The sequence below is a fragment of the Oncorhynchus mykiss genome, chromosome 29 (assembly GCF_057628025.1).
Source record: "Oncorhynchus mykiss isolate SJ-2025 chromosome 29, ASM5762802v1, whole genome shotgun sequence".
Classification (NCBI taxonomy): Eukaryota; Metazoa; Chordata; class Actinopteri; order Salmoniformes; family Salmonidae; genus Oncorhynchus; species Oncorhynchus mykiss.
Genome location: NC_143050.1, coordinates 45,452,841 through 45,470,352, shown reverse-complemented (window position 1 = coordinate 45,470,352; position 17,512 = coordinate 45,452,841). Strand labels below are relative to the sequence as shown.

The 17,512-nt window shown below is 41.7% G+C and overlaps 1 protein-coding gene across 2 annotated transcripts in view; it reads right to left on the bottom strand.

The window, feature by feature from the left end:
• Positions 1-8,447: 8,447 nt before the first annotated feature.
• The window catches only part of LOC110509523 (serine/threonine-protein phosphatase 6 catalytic subunit), a 61,154-nt gene continuing 52,089 nt past the window's right edge, over positions 8,448-17,512 (bottom strand). For both annotated transcript variants that reach the window (XM_090227338.1, XM_021590440.3), the window contains exons 3-7: positions 17,317-17,382; positions 14,475-14,616; positions 11,083-11,162; positions 10,767-10,976; positions 8,448-10,243 (exon numbers count right to left, since the gene is read on the bottom strand). In XM_090227338.1, the coding sequence (XP_090083464.1) occupies positions 9,995-10,243; positions 10,767-10,976; positions 11,083-11,162; positions 14,475-14,616; positions 17,317-17,382 (747 nt within the window). In that variant the 3' untranslated portion in view covers positions 8,448-9,994. The remainder of the gene's footprint in view (positions 10,244-10,766; positions 10,977-11,082; positions 11,163-14,474; positions 14,617-17,316; positions 17,383-17,512) is intronic.

Genomic DNA, 17,512 nt, shown 5'->3' with positions numbered 1-17,512 from the left:
CATGTTTGTAGGCGCTAGTGTACAGTGGTACTGATATGCTTGTGTTTGTAAGCCTATGAAAAAGTTCACAAAGCCTTAATAATAGCAATAAGGGACCTCAGGGGTTTGTGGTATATGGCCAATATACCATGTCTAAAGGCTGTTTCCAGGCACTCCCCGTTGTGTTGCGCTTGAGAACAGCCCTTAGCCGTGGAATAGTAACCCCCGCTGGGCCTTATTGCTTGATTATGTGAAGATGCGTGTATACTTGAATGCTGCCTTTATGAATTACCTCTGCTTATAATGTGCTGATCTGTTCTTGAACCAACTGAACCATTTAAAATCATTCCTTATGAAGACCAGATGTACTACTGTTAAAACTATTATTTGATACTATACCGTATATCTTCTTGATAGCACTGATGCCTTTGCTTTTTAGGAATTATAGCACTCAATACTTAAGTGGCATTTCATGGAGGTATTCCATATGTTTATCAGTGTTTTATTTTGTCCTGGTACAAAGGGTTTTGTTTATTAATGTTTATGAATTTGAGAGCTTATAAAAATGTAATATTGAATTACAATAACAAACTCTTGAAGTCAGTATTGTATAGTACATTTTAAGTGTATATTATTGTTGTCTGATAGGCTACTAGACCTCAATGGAATAAGACGTATTTACAGTGAATAATCAAAAGGTCTCTATAGCATAATGTCATTTGTGAACTTCGGTGAACAAGACAGCTCCTGCAACTCTTCCATCCCAAGTGAATAACTGTATTTGGTTCGATTGTCATCAGCAATGAATTAGGACATGTCAGGATCAAGGGGAAAGTTGATAACACTGACATTGCAATCAGGACACCAAAATGTGACAACTGTGCAAGGGGGTGTATGCCTTCTAGTCAACTAGGTTCCATTCAAATGAATAGCTCCCTCACCAGACTGGAGCTGGAAGTCGAGATTTTTGGGGGGGACAATTTGCTTCATTGTCATTTCTTTTCAGTGGACTTTTTTTTAAAGCACTTTCAACTCAAAATGCTGTAAGAAAGCATCTCAAATCCCCAGAGCAAGAGTGACCTAGGCTACAGAATATGACATGTACTCACCTTAAAGAACAGTCCGGCTTGTGTCAAGTCCGAGTCCACTTGAAAGCAGTTGCCTATATGTCTTAAAATTAGACAAATCGTTTTCACAAAAATGAAGGGGTATTGAGAAAAACGACAATCAGTGCAGTAATTTGTAACAGGACACACGCGAGTCTTTGCAGTGACACAAGCAGGGCACTGCTCGTTGCACTATTACATAACTTAACGATGAGCTAGTGTTACATTCAGCGTGCACGATGTTATGTTGGTGATTTAACGTCCATAGCTAGCCAGCGAAGGGTAATGTCTGGACTCATCACATCAATAATGCATTTAGTAACTAGCAAGCTAGCTAGTTCGCCTAACGTCGTTAGTTGTTAACGTTGTAACGTTAGATTTAGAATCGTTCATGCGAAAATAGCCTCAATCCAATCAATTAGCAGCAATGCATTTAGCTAGGTAGCTATTAACAGTGCATCCATTTAAGCAGCATGATTCAGGCAAAGGTTGAGATACTCTGTGATACAGCAGGTAGCTAACTAACAATATCCAGCTACTGTAGCTAGTATGATGTGCAAGTAATTTAATCTGGTTACTACCGCTAAGTAACGTTAGCTGCGAGAACAGCTGGGCAGTGGGAGACGTAGCAACTAACGGTAACGTTGGCAAGCTAATATACTACCTAGCTAACGTTAACGAACTGACTCGTTCCTACTGTTGTTGTCTCCATCAGTCGTCCTCTTGTCAACCGTATCCAGGTGTAAAATGTATGTAGCTAAATGTATAAACCGTTTTAAATCAGAGCATCCAATGCAGTGCCGCGCCGTCATATACAGCTGTTTCACAGTTAACGGACCGGTGTTGCACGGTTGCCAGCCTCAACTAGCTGGCAACCGAAGGTGAAGGTGTGTGCTCTGGCTGTGGTACAGGAGGGTGGGCCAGAGGAGAAAAACCCTAAACGTTCTGCACGAGGGGATGTATGATCAATCAAGTTCGCGTTTTCAGTCAGTCCTCTTTGCTAACTGGTTAAAGGCACAGTCTGTAAGACTTTCTGTCGTTTCAATAAATATAAACATCTTGATACTGAATAATTAACTTATACTTTCATTAGATACTTTCATTTGTAAAACTGCCTCAACTCATAATAACCCAAAACCTAAGTATATTCCTTTGACACTTGATGAAAGCTTTAAATCATGTAAGTATTAAAGTAAAGTAAAATATTGCTGTGAGCAGCAATTAACGGGGTTCAAAGGATGACAGAATGTACACAAGATCAGTTGGATAACAAACAGAGAATTCTATCAGGTAGGAATTATCCTCCTTCATATGCAATCAGTGAAAGCATTACCATGTTTATCAATACCACAAGGATGACGCAAGTAAAGTTTAGTCTAGCAGTGTAGGTTAGTTACCTTTGAATGCAGCAGGTAATCATTCTTAATGTCATTACTTAATATATTACATTTATACAGTGCATTCAGAAAGTATGCAGAACCCTTGTGTTTTTCCCTAATCAATCTACTCACAATACCCCTTATTACAAATCAAAAACAGGTCTTTAGAAATTGTGAAATATACATTCACATAATTATTCAGACCCTTTACTCAGTACTTTGTTGAAGCACCTTTGGCAACGATTACAGCCTCGAGGCTTCTTGAGTATGACGCTGCAAGCTTGGCATAACAGTATTTGGAGAGTTTCTCACATTATTCTCTGCTGATCCACGCAAGCTCTGTCAGGTTAGATGGGGAGTGTCACTGCACAGCAATTTACAGGTTTTCATCAAGGATCTCTCTGTACTTTGCTCCGTTCATCTTTCCCTCGATCCTGACGAGTCTCCCAGTCCCTGCAGGTGAAAAACATCCCCACAGCATAATGCTGCCACCACAATGCTTCACCTTAGGGATGGTGTCAGGTTTCCTCCAGACATGACGGTTGGCATTCAGGCCAAAGAGTTCAATTTTTGTTTCATCAGACCAGAAATTCTGAGAGTCCTTTAGGTGCCTTTTGGTAATTTGCCTTTTACAATTCAAATCAAATGTTACTAGTAACATGCACCGAATACAGTGAAAACAGTGAAATGCTTACTTACAAGCCCCAACCACCAATGCAGTTTTAAAAAATACAAATAAGGATAAGAAATTAAAGGAACAACTAATTAAAGAGCAGCAGTAAAATAACAATAGCAAGACTATATACAGGAGGTAACGATACAGAGTCAATGTGCGGGGGCACCGGTTAGTCGAAGTAATTGAGGTAATACGTACATGTAGGTAGAGTTACTGTTAAGGGAATTTTTATCTATAATGACTAATTATGTATACATTTCAATCAGGATGTACTAATCAGAATACTATTATGTTACTGTATATGTACTAATCAGAATACTATTATGTTACTGTATATGTACTAATCAGAATACTATTATGTTGCTGTATATGTATGCGTTTTCTTTCTTAATCCTAGTACTGAATATAATGTGTGTAAATGTGGTCAAGTGTTAGAACAATGACTGTCTGTTCCTTGGTAGAAATGAATGAACTAAATCTTCAGACTGGCTAGAATGCTTATCTACACCGGAAGACCTTGGCTCAGCCATAAATTAAATTAAATTGGTAGGGAGACAATGTGGGAAGGCTTGAGATACTGCCTTTGTACCAGGGTGGGAGAAGAGACGGGTTGGTACTGGAACTAATGACGTCATTTTCAGTTTATAACCTGTGGTAAACTGTATCGTGTTCAGTACTCTCGTGAATAAACTCTGCTGATTGACTTTAAGACTGGGCTCTGTCCATTATTATAGAATAAGGGTCTTACAAATCCTTATGAATTGACAGAGTGTTTAATTTTAATTGGGTATTAAAACATAGCGCAATTTAATTCCTGTAACAGTTACTAAAGTGACTATGCATAGATAATAACAGAGAGTAGCAGCGGCGTAAAATAGGGGGTGGGGGGGGGGGGGAAATACAAATTGTCTGGGTAGCCAATTGATTAGATGTTCAGGAGTCTTATGGCTTGGGGGTAGAAGCTGTTGGCCTCTTGGACCTAGACGTGGCACTCCGGTACCGCTTGCCGGAGTGCTATGACTAGTCTATGACTAGGGTGGCTGGAGTCTTTGACAAACTTTAAGGCCTTCCTCTGACACCACCTGGTATAGAGGTCCTGGATGGCAGGAAGCTTGGCCCCAGTGATGTAATGGGCCATACACACTACCCTTTGTCATGACTGTCTTGGTGTGTTTGGACCATGTTAGTTTGCTGGTGATGTGGACACCAAGGAACTTGAAGCTCTCAACCTGCTCCACTGCAGCCCTGTCAATGAGAATGGGGGCATGCTCGGTCCTCATTTTCCTGTAGTCCACAATCATCTCCTTTGCCTTGATCACGTTGAGGGAGAGGTTGTTGTCCTGGCACCACACGGCCAGGTCTCTGACATCCTCCCTATATGCTGTCTCATCGTTGTCGGTGATCAGGCCTACCACCGTTGTGTCATCGGCAAACTTAATGATGGTATTGGAGTCGTGCCTGGCCGTGAAATCATGAATTAACAGGGAGTACAGGACGGGACTGAGACCACGCAAGCTTTAGATTGCATTCTGTTAAGGCACTTGTCTCCCTCTACATCGGTCAGCTACATTGGGGAACGTGGTGGGATCCTTTCGATTCGTCAATGAGGCCTAGGAACACAAATGCTCCTAGTGCGGAGGGGGAATAATTAAGCATGCATTGTTGACAGCTATACAGTATCCATCAGAGGCCCAGGCTTTGGAAATAGATGGTAAAGCTTTCATTTCTAGACTGCAACATTATAAGATTGTGCCCTCGACAGCACTTGATATGCACTGATTGGTAGGTTGCACTATATCAAATCAAATTGTATTGGTCGCATACACATATTTAGCAGATGTTATTGCGGGTGTAGCAAAATGCTTGTGTTCCTAGATCCAACAGTGCAGTAGTATCTAACAATTCACAAAATACACACAAATCTAAAAGTAAAATAATGGAATATATAAATATATAAAAATTAGGACGAACAATGGCAGAGTCCGGAGAATATATATACACAGTACCAGTCAAAAGTTTGGACACATCTACTCATTCATGGGTTTTACAATTTTTTAAAACATTTTCTACATTGTAGAATAATAGTGAAGACATCAAAACTATGAAATAACACACATAATTTTGCACGCCCAATTTTTCAGTTTTTGATTTGTTAAAAAAGTTTGAAATATCCAATAAATGTCGTTCCACTTCATGATTGTGTCCCACTTGTTGTTGATTCTTCACAAAAAATACAGTTTTATATCTTTATGTTTGAAGCCTGAAATGTGGCAAAAGGTCGCAAAGTTCAAGGGGGCCGAATACTTTCGCAAGGCACTGTATATATGTAGTATATACCCACTACCGGCCAAACGCTTTAGAACACCTCATTCAAGGGTTGTTCTGTATTTTGACTATTTTCTACATTGTAGAATAATAGTGAATACATCAAAACTACGAAATAACACATATGGAATCATGTAGTAACCAAAAAAGTGTTAAACAATTCCAAATATATTTTAGATTCTTCAAAGTAGCCACCCTTTGCCTTGATGACAGCTTTGCACACTCTTGGCATTCTCTCAACCAGCTTCACTCTCCTTATTGGTCAAATAGCCCTTACACAGCCTGGAAGTGTGTTGGGTCATTGTCCTGTTGAAAAACAAATGATAGTCCCACTAAGCGCAAACCAGATGGGATGGCGTATCGCTTCAGAATGCTATGGTGGCCATGCTGGTTAAGTGTGCTTTGAATTGTAAATAAATCACTGACAGTGTCACCAGAAAAGCACCCCAACACCATCACACCTCCTCCTACATGCTTCACTGTGGGAACCACACATGCGGAGATCATCCGTTCACCTACTCTGCATCTCACAAAGACACAGTGGTTGGAAACAAAAATCTCTAATTTGGCCCAAAGGACAGATTTCCAACGGCCTAATGTCAATTGCTCGTGTTTCTTGGCCCAAGCAAGTCTTTTTCTTATTGGTATACTTTAGTAGTGGTTTCTTTGCAGCAATTCGATCATGAAGGCCTGATTCACGCAGTCTCCTCTGAACAGTTGATGTTGAGATGGGCCTGTTACTTGAACTCTGTGAAGCATTTATTTGGGCTGCATTTTCTGAGGCTGGTATGTATCCTCTGCAGCAGAGGTAATTCTGGGTCTTCCTTTCCTGTGGCGGTCCGCATGAGAGGCAGTTTCATCATAGCGCTTGATGGTTTTTGTGCAAATTCAAATGCACATTTTCCGCATTGACTGACCTTCATGACTTAAAGTAATGATGGACTGTCATTTCTCTTTGCTTATTTGAGCTGTTCTTGTCATAATATGGACTTGGTCTTTCACCAAATAGGGCTATCTTCTGTATACCACCCCTACCTTGTCACAACACAACTGATTCGCTCAAACGCATTAAGAAGGAAAGAAATTCCACAAATTAACTTTTAACAAGACACACCTGTTAATTGAAATGCATTCCAGGTGACTACCTCATGAAGCTGGTTGAGAGAATGCCAAGAGTGTGCAAAGCTGTCATCAACTCAAAGGGTGGCTACTTTGAAGAATCTCAAATCAAAATTTGTTTAAAACTTTTTTGGTTACTACATGATTCCATATGTGTTATTTCATAGTTTAGACGTCTTCACTATTATTGTATAAAATAGTAATAATAAAGAAAAACCCTTGAATGAGTAGGTGTCTTTTGACTGGTACTGTATACAAAAGTACGTGGGCCCCCATTCAAATTAGTGGATTCGGCTATTTCAGCCACACCCGTTGCTAATAGGTGTATAAAATCGAACACACTGCCATGCAATCTCCATAGACAAACATTGGCAGTAGAATGACCTTACTGAAGAGCTCAATGACTGTCAACGTGGCACCATCATAGGATGCCACGTTTCCAACAAGTCAGTTCGTCTAATTTCTGTTCTGCTAGAGCTGCCCCGGTTAACTGTAAGTTCTGTATTGTGAAGTGGATATGTCTAGGAGCAACAATGGCTCAGCTGCGAAGTGGTAGGCCACAAAAGCTCACAGAACGGGACTGCCGAGTGCTGAAGCGTGTAACACTTCTTTCCTCAGTTGCAACACTCACTACCGAGTTCCAAACTGTCTCTGGAAGCAACGTCAGCACAATAAATGTTTGTCGGGAGCTTCAAAATGGGTTTCCATGGCCGAGCAGCCACACACAAGCCTAAGATCACCATGCGCAATGTCAAGCGTCAGCTGGAGTGGTGTAAAGCTCGCCGCCATTTGACTCTGGAGCAGTGGAAAAGTTCTCTGGAGAGAGGAATCACGTTTCACCAACTGGCAGTCCGACGGACGAATCTGGGTTTGGCGGATGTCAGGAGAACGCTACCTGCCCGAATGCATAGTGTCAACTGTAAAGTTTGGAGAAGGAGGAATAATGGTCTGTGGCTATTTTTCATGGTTTGGGCTAGGACCCTTAATTCCAGTGAAGGGGAATCTTGACTCTACAGCATACAATATGATGTTAATAACATTGATGCGTTTGAAGATGAACTCTTTAGGGACTATTGTGATGAGTCCAAAGACCACATTTCGAATGAATATGACTTTTAGTCCTAATTATTTTAAGAATTAGCATTACATAGTCAAAAAAGTGAATTGTTAATAGTTTTAAAAAATAAGTAAAGATATCAAAGCCAAACAACCTGGTTCATCATGGTAATGTCTTTGATGATCATAAGTTTCAAGTTGGTAGGCCATTGTGGAGGGGATTTACAAAGGATTTAAATAGACACGTAAAATCAGATTTATCAATAACTGGGCCAGCTCTTAACCAATCACTTAGATTTTCACAAACTAGGTTAAGAGATGTACCATGAGCCTACGTACTGAATGGTGTCATTTGGATTTTATGGTTCATGAGAAGTTTTTCCAAAGGTTTTCCAAAATGTCCAAGATGGAGGAAAATCTATCCTGGCAGACCTTATGGGTCCTTGGGGCAAATTTGTTCAGCGTGAGGAAAGAAACCGATACAAAGTGTCAAGTCTCTAGGTCAAACAGGTGATGGATGAGGGTTCAAGTGAGACTGCATATAGGCACCACCTATAGGCCAATCAGTGCCATTCTTTTTGACAAAGTTACTTATGGGCTCTAGTTCAAGTGCGCCAAATTAGAAAGTTTGCTGTGAATCTCTAAATTATGCAACCACTGCAGGGCTGAAACCCTGACTTCAAGCCAAGGCAAGTTTAGAGTTTACACCCTTGCAGGGAGTTGCGCCACCCCACTTCTAACACCAATGCATCAACCACCATTAGAAGAGATTTCTCAGATCTTTTTCAACAAAATACAAACAGGTACTTAAGTTAGTAAAGGCCTTTTATTTTCAATTGGTATATGGGTTGCAATCTACAATAATAAAATACAACAAATCAGAGCAGAAAAAAATAGGAACAATAATCAATACAATTTGAATGTACAAAAGCATCATCACCCACTCAGTCCCCATCGACTGTGATCTGGTTTAAAAAACAACAACGAGATACTTAAATTGCTGTCTTTGGTGGAAATAAGTTTTCTATAGATTACATCTGAGAAAGACCATATTATCAGGTGACATGCTTTTAGCATAATTGCAATATCGACCCAGTTGGAACAATAACACTCAAAACACACCACTGAAACTCCATTCAATAGTTAACATGGAATTCTGTGACACAGTGCAATCAAAGGAATTCACTCCGAGACATCATATGATAACCCTATAAAGAAGCAGAGCAGATGAATGACTTAAATGTGCACAAAGCTGCAGAACATTGAGTATTCATACAATTCAATTTTATTGGAAATGCATGTCCCATTTACTACCATCGAATGGAATTTGAGGGAGTATAAATTAAAGCAGGTGCATTGGCACGTAGTAATGTATGAAGATGGGGCTTCAATTGAAATGAGGGGCCAACAGGACTTTTGACTCAATTCATACAATGCAGCAATGTTATCTGTAAAAAAAAAAAAAAAAAGCAAATAAAAACACATTAGGCAACATCAAATACTTTCAAGGGAAGGTCTGAGAATGTATATTTCAAGACAAAAATCGAGACAAACAGCTTCCCCTTGGGAGAAGCTGGGGGGGGGTCCCAAAACCGTTAACCTAAACCTCTTTGCAGATAACAAGGAACCAGATAGGTATAACAAAATATATAGATAGCTGCCCTAAACCCATTAGAAGATTCAGCCCAGAAGCATCTGCTGTTCCGCCAACTGACATGTACTCGAGGTGCTGACCTGTTGCACCTTCTATAGCCAGACTATTTTTTGACCCTGCGCTGGTCATCTATGACTGTTTAAACATCTTGAAGAACAATCTGGCCAAAATGGACATGTACTCTTATAATATCCACCTGGTACAGCCAGAAGAGGACAGGCCACCCCTCAGAGCCTGGTTCCTCTCTAGGTTCCTGCCTTTCTGGAGTTTTTCCTAGCCACTGTGCATCACGATCTGCATTGCTTGCTTTTTGGGGTTTTAGGCTGGATATCTGTTAAAGCACTTTGCGACAACTGCTGATGTGAATCAATTGACTGATTGAAGCATCTATCACTTTGGTGTTTGTAGATCTGAAAGGATCAGACAGGCGTAAAGTAAACAAACTAGTGACCGCTCCACCTAGCTTTCTAATTAGGTATAGGGGAGCTTCTATCATATTGAAAACACCCATCTCATTCCCTCAGATCTGTAAACATTGAAGGGACAAGAGCTATGGTCGTGGACCAGACCATTGTGAAGCCATTGTGATATTTCTTAGTTACACCAATCCCTTCCCTTAAGACTGCAAACACCAAAAGGGATAGGGGCAAGGGGAAGAGGCTGGGGGTTATTTTGGAACTGAACAAAATGGCTCTTGTAATTAGAGGAAGTAAGGTGTTGTTGTTCGGGGAGGGATGACCCGCTCAGAGTCGGGCACGGCACGGAACAGCTTGGGCTCCCGTGTGTTCACGTCCTTGAAGACCATGATGGAGGCAATGTTTCCACAGCGGTAACAGTAGTTGGGCGCAGACCACACCGTCACCAGCTTCTCATCGAACATGAACTTGTAGCCCTCGTGGACCAGCTGGTGTGCACGGCAGATCAGCTTCAGATTGTTGATGTGAACAAACTGAAATTGGGAAAGAAGGATCATGGATGTAACTCTGTATTCAACATAGGTGAGGTGCGGCCCCAAAGAGTCCGTTCCACTTGGACCTCCATCAAGGCTACAGATGAACTTTTCCCACATGTGCGATCAAAAGTTGCCCCCTTAACCCCCCTAGATCAGGGTTTCCCAAACACGGTCCTGGTGCCCACCCTGGGTGCACGTTGCTTTGCCCTAGCACTAGAGCGGATTCAAATAACCAACCCATCTTTAACCTTTGATTATTTGAATCGGCGGTGTTGTGCTAGGGCATAAACCCCAGGACAGTCACCCCCCTCAGTTTACAATTCAAGCACTGAAGGTGTCGATAGTTAGAATGACCATGTCACTTACTCTCTGCATAGGCAATGACGCCTTGTGATTGACAGGAGGCGAGACAATAAATGCAACCAAAACAGTCAGTCTGGAAGCCCGTCTAGGCCTGCATTTATCATAATCCCCTTTGGTAGTTACCCCTCTCCGCAGGAGAACAATTTGATGCATTTACCTCATTAGTGACCTTGGCGCCAAAGAGCCAGCCTGCACCTCGCGGACTGATGGCCCAGGTGTCCACATCCTCTGGGTCCGACCACACCAGGTCACAGAAGGCCCCCTTGTGGGGAATCTCTTGGTTGCGCTCGATTGTGCGGATCTGGTCCAGGGTCTTGATGTCAGGTGAAAGACCACCATGCACACAAAGGACCTGCTCGTCTATCAACTGTGGTCAGAAACTCCTATTAGTTATAGACTCATAAGTGTGGGAAAATGTAACATAACAAAAGCACCCATTTTTTTAAATAATTGAAATCAATGGCTGGACTTACAGCAGCTACTGTTAGCATGTCAAACACTTTAGTGCAGTATCGCCAGGCGTTTGCATTTCCGTATTTCGTTTGGCACTCATCTGCAAAAAAAAATATATATATTACACTTCACACACAATTCTGGTAGTGCTTCTTTTTATGGTACAACATTAATAGATAATGGAAAAAATAGATAATTACACAGTAATAACCTATAAATTGGTTCCCCAGGTTGGGGGTTGTGCGCAGGGCTAACAACCCTGTTGTGTAAAACAAAATGCTGTTACAGAAATGTAACAATGCAAATGCAAAAGCAGAAAAAAAATGGAGCCCACACCTTCCCGAGGGGACTAATGAAGTAGACTGGTGAAAGCCTTCGGGGAAACCAGCCTGTGGAAAAATCTTCTTACAACCAAGACCTCAATCCAACTTGGGACCTGGAATGTCTGTACAACGAACTAAGCAGGAAAAGCAGCACAAGAAGCCCAAGTTATAAAGGAATACAACAACTAGCTGAAGCTTGCTGGAATGGTGCAGGTTTGACCACACTATCAAAACGGGAAGTGATTGCCTATTCAGGACACAAGAATGAAGACCACACATAATGGGAGGCAGTTTCAACAAGGACCATCACACCAAGGTTTAACTACAAAGCCAGGAAAGTCCCCATTGTCCAATGCTACACACCTATAAACAATGCAGTGGAGGAATCAAAACAACTATAACGAGAATCTACAAGCAGTTTATGATGCAACACCCATAAGAGACATCAAGATCTAACAGGAGACCTAAACGCCAAGATAGGTTCAGACAACACAGGTAAAGACACCATAATGGGGGTTCATGGCCTTGGTCAGACAAAATGGTCCCCTGGTTTTGGAGAGCTATTCACTTCTGTGCCAAAAACAACCTAGTTGTAGGAGAGAGCATCTTTCCCACAAGAGAATCCATAAAGCAACCTGGGACTCGACAATATCACCAGAGGGCAAATGAAGGAGGAGCTTACTTGACATCAGGGTTAGGAGAGGCACTGACATTGCCTCCGACCACCACCTGGCCGTGGGAACCCTCAAAACCAAGCTGAGAGCCTTAAAAAGATGCCAAGCCTCAGAACACAACCGATGTAGGAGACATAAGCTGTCACGCTGCAGAACAGATTCAGCACCATCTCACACTTCACTGAGGAAAAACACACTAGACGAGCAGTGGACCATGTTAACAACACCTGGTCAGAAAGTTGGGCTGTACGTCCACGGGCTGTAAGGAAAACAATCGGAAAGAGTGGCTCTCAGATGCAACCTGGATTCTTATAGAGGAAAGCAGGTAGCTCAAACAGAACCTCTGCAGAGATATCCAAAACGTAATGTTCTAACTATAATTACTGTTCCCTGAAGGAGGGAAATTAGGTACAACATACTAAGAGGAGTCGCAATCTCACGACTTCGGTTGAAGGGTCTAAAAATCACGCTTCCCAAGGCCAATGAAATCCACGCCTCGCTGGAAGCCCAACCTTCCACAGGTGATAAGCATGAGGCTCGGATTTATTCCTTCAATTTAACACCACTCTTCACCAAGCACAGGAACAAGTGGCGCGGGGCCAAACAGGTGTTTCAGTGGTTCATAAATCACACCCCCATTTTAGAATAAGGCTACAACGTAATAAGTTGTGGAAGGAAGGGGTCTGAATCGTGTCCGAATGCACTGTATATAGACAAAAAACAGATTCCATATGGGATCGAATGTTGGGCTTTTGCACAGATGGGGCTCCATCTACCCCGGGACAGCAGCCAGACCTCTGCACTCTAGTTATGAATGAGTCTCTCTCTGCCATATGGACGCATTGTATGATACACCAAGAGCAACTGGTGGCAAATGAGCAGAGCACAGAACTCGGAGATACAGTATACAGCAGCAGGTAACTTCAATAGTGAACTACATCAAACCACAGCCACTTTGTGCACACCTGTTCGCAAAACTATGTGGAGATATAGGTGCAGAGCATGACAATATTCTATTTCGCACAGACACTTGGTGGTTATCGAGGGGGAGAGTTGGAAAGATTTTTCACATTGAGAGAGGAACTGTTGTCATTCACAATGGATGTAAAGAAAATAAATGAATGGAAAAAAGCATCAGTAAGTGTCCCACACGAGTGATGACTGCTCATCTCTAACGCTTGGAAGAGCAGTTTGGGTTGGACCTCTTTCCCAATCCATAAGCTGGAGTCAGTGCTCTCGTCTCCATTAAAACCAAATATCGATCCAGGTTGGCTGTGATAGCAGTGATGAGGTGCGCACTGTCGACCATGCCCACTCACTTTGAGAAGCTCTGACGTGACATGCATCAAAGCACACCCATCTCATTAGTGGTGGTGATATAAGAGACTTCATTTCAGACTAATTTGCAATTGACTGCCAAACATTAAAAAGTATGTGATGGTGAAGACAATCAGAAATACTGTTAGAATGCATTTTAATTGACTGCCATAGCGCCAAATAAAAAAGTTAACATTGGCTGTTAATTACATAATTGTTTTTACATAGGTGGGGCCGCAATAGAATTTTCAGATATGAAAATGGGGGTCGTGGGCCAAAAACATGAGGAACCCCTGGGCTAAGCAGAGCCGGGAACCAAATACCCTCTGCGTGGCTAGAAAAGTGTGATACGTGAGTGAGTCTTGCTCGAGACCCAGAAAAGGAATGCGCTGAGATGGAGTCAGACAGCTTTGAGACTGAATACGGGACAGTAGCATGGATGTGTTTTGCCCCCTCGACTCCGCTGCCACCAGCCAATCAGCTGTAATAGCCAGCAGCTCGTGATCATTCTTAGTTTGTAGACGGAGGTGCTTGTTGAGGGCACGTAGGTCTAAAATAGGGCGCAAAGTCCAGGCCGTTTTCGGAACCAGGAAATACCGGCAGTTCCAGCCGTCCTGGATCTTCGACATAGGAACCACTCGGATTGCCTGCTTCTGGAGACCGGAGAATTTTTCCTCCCTCAAAGGGCGCTGAGGCCTCAGGAACAGTCGATGTCATGATGCTGCAGAAGTGTGGGGGGATGCACAACAAAATTGTAGCCAGTACCCTGACGTCACTGTTCACATGATCTAGGGCGACACTGAGCATGCGGGCCAAATGAAGAGGAGACAAAGAAGGCAGGAACCACCTGGAATGAGGTCAAGAAAACCCCTCCGAACAGAGTCTGCTGGAGATGCACTCGAGGCCCTTCGTGCCACTAGGGGCTTAAAGGAATAAGCCAAGAAAGTCAACTTATAAATGACTTATTTGTTTGTTCATTTAGTCAGAACCAGTAAGTTAGCAGTCACAATAACTAGGGCACGAGACCCTAGAAGTATACATATGGTCTTATGTGTTGTTAGAGTTGATGTGCCCCCAGCAATTAGGCATGTTGCTCACCGTAAAAGCCGTACACCTGTGTGATCTGCCTGCTTTCGTGATTTCCTCGTAGAAGCGTGATGCGGTCCGGCCACTTGGCTTTTAAGGCTAGCAGGTACGTGAACGTCTCCAAGCTGTAGTATCCCCTGTCCACAAAGTCTCCCTGAGGAAACAGAGACCGTCACTGACCAGGGTTCAGATCAATCTCAAGTCATCCAGTTTCTAAACAGAAATCACTAACTCAAAAAGGCTGCTGTCTACATTGAGGCCCAATCACTGGCCACTTTAATAAATGGATCACTAGTCACTTCATACAATGCCACTTTAATAATGTTTACATATCTTACATTATTCATATCACATGTATATACTCTATTTTATTTATAATGTTTACATATCTTACATTTCTCATACACTTTATTTGCCACATGATATGACTACAAGTGTAGACTTTACCGTGAAATGCTTACTGAAAAGCCCTTAACCAACAGTGTAGACTTTACTGTGAAATGCTTACTGAAAAGCCCTTAACCAACAGTGTAGACTTTACCGTGAAATGCTTACTGAAAAGCCCTTAACCAACAGTGTAGACTTTACTGTGAAATGCTTACTGAAAAGCCCTTAACCAACAGTGTAGACTTTACTGTGAAATGCTTACTGAAAAGCCCTTAACCAACAGTGTAGACTTTACTGTGAAATGCTTACTGAAAAGCCCTTAACCAACAGTGTAAACTTTACTGTGAAATGCTTACTGAAAAGCCCTTAACCAACAGTGTAGACTTTACTGTGAAATGCTTACTGAAAAGCCCTTAACCAACAGTGTAGACTTTACCGTGAAATGCTTACTGAAAAGCCCTTAACCAACAGTGTAGACTTTACTGTGAAATGCTTACTGAAAAGCCCTTAACCAACAGTGTAGACTTTACCGTGAAATGCTTACTGAAAAGCCCTTAACCAACAGTGTAAACTTTACTGTGAAATGCTTACTGAAAAGCCCTTAACCAACAGTGTAGACTTTACTGTGAAATGCTTACTGAAAAGCCCTTAACCAACAGTGTAGACTTTACCGTGAAATGCTTACTTACAAGCCCTTAACCAACAGTGTAGACTTTACTGTGAAATGCTTACTGAAAAGCCCTTAACCAACAGTGTAGACTTTACTGTGAAATGCTTACTGAAAAGCCCTTAACCAACAGTGTAGACTTTACCGTGAAATGCTTACTGAAAAGCCCTTAACCAACAGTGTAGACTTTACTGTGAAATGCTTACTGAAAAGCCCTTAACCAACAGTGTAGACTTTACCGTGAAATGCTTACTGAAAAGCCCTTAACCAACAGTGTAGACTTTACTGTGAAATGCTTACTGAAAAGCCCTTAACCAACAGTGTAGACTTTACTGTGAAATGCTGACTGAAAAGCCCTTAACCAACAGTGTAGACTTTACTGTGAAATGCTTACTGAAAAGCCCTTAACCAACAGTGTAGACTTTACCGTGAAATGCTTACTGAAAAGCCCTTAACCAACAGTGTAGACTTTACTGTGAAATGCTTACTGAAAAGCCCTTAACCAACAGTGTAGACTTTACTGTGAAATGCTTACTGAAAAGCCCTTAACCAACAGTGCAGACTTTACCGTGAAATGCTTACTGAAAAGCCCTTAACCAACAGTGTAGACTTTACTGTGAAATGCTTACTGACAAGCCCTTAACCAACAGTGTAGACTTTACTGTGAAATGCTTACTGAAAAGCCCTTAACCAACAGTGTAGACTTTACCTTTACTGTGAAATGCTTACTGAAAAGCCCTTAACCAACAGTGTAGACTTTACTGTGAAATGCTTAATGAAAAGCCCTTAACCAACAGTGTAGACTTTACTGTGAAATGCTGACTGAAAAGCCCTTAACCAACAGTGTAGACTTTACTGTGAAATGCTTAATGAAAAGCCCTTAACCAACAGTGTAGACTTTACCGTGAAATGCTGACTGAAAAGCCCTTAACCAACAGTGTAGACTTTACTGTGAAATGCTGAGTGACAAGCCCTTAACCAACAGTGTAGACTTTACTGTGAAATGCTTACTTACAAGCCCTTAACCAACAGTGTAGACTTTACTGTGAAATGCTTACTGAAAAGCCCTTAACCAACAGTGTAGACTTTACTGTGAAATGCTGAGTGACAAGCCCTTAACCAACAGTGTAGACTTTACTGTGAAATGCTTACTGAAAAGCCCTTAACCAACAGTGTAGACTTTACTGTGAAATGCTTACTGAAAAGCCCTTAACCAACAGTGTAGACTTTACTGTGAAATGCTTTACTGAAAAGCCCTTAACCAACAGTGTAGACTTTACTGTGAAATGCTTACTGAAAAGCCCTTAACCAACAGTGTAGTTCACGAAGAAGAAAATATTTATCAAGTAGACCAAAATAAAAAGTAACAATAACGAGGCGATATACACAGGGGGCACCGGTACCGGGTCAGTGTGCAGGGATACAGGCTAGTTGAGGTAATCCGTACATTTAGGTGGGGGCAAAGTGACTATGCATAGGTATGCATCACATGTATACTGTACTGTATTTTATTTATAATGTTTACATATATTACATTACTCATATCACATGTATATACTGTATTTTATACCATCTATTGCACCTTGCCTATGTCGCTCGGCCATGTGTGTATTAGGTAGTTGTTGGGGATCGCTAGATTACCTGTTAGATATTACTGCACTGTCCAAACTAGAAGCACAAGCATTTCGCTACACTCGCATTAACATCTGCTAACCATGTGTACGTGACAAATAACATTTGATTTCTTACCATACTCAATATTATCCCTACTACAGAACAGTTAAAAAAATAACTTCTTACCATAAAAATGTAGTTTGTGTCTGGAACTTGTCCGCCAGTTCTGAAGAGTTCACATAGGTCATAAAACTGGAGACAGGGATCAGAAAGACAATTTCACATTCACGGCAAGTGGATCATACTACCATAAAAATGGAGATGTTTAAAATGAGCATAGTAAGAGAACAAAGGAATTTGGGAAAGGTATCAAAAAGAGAAT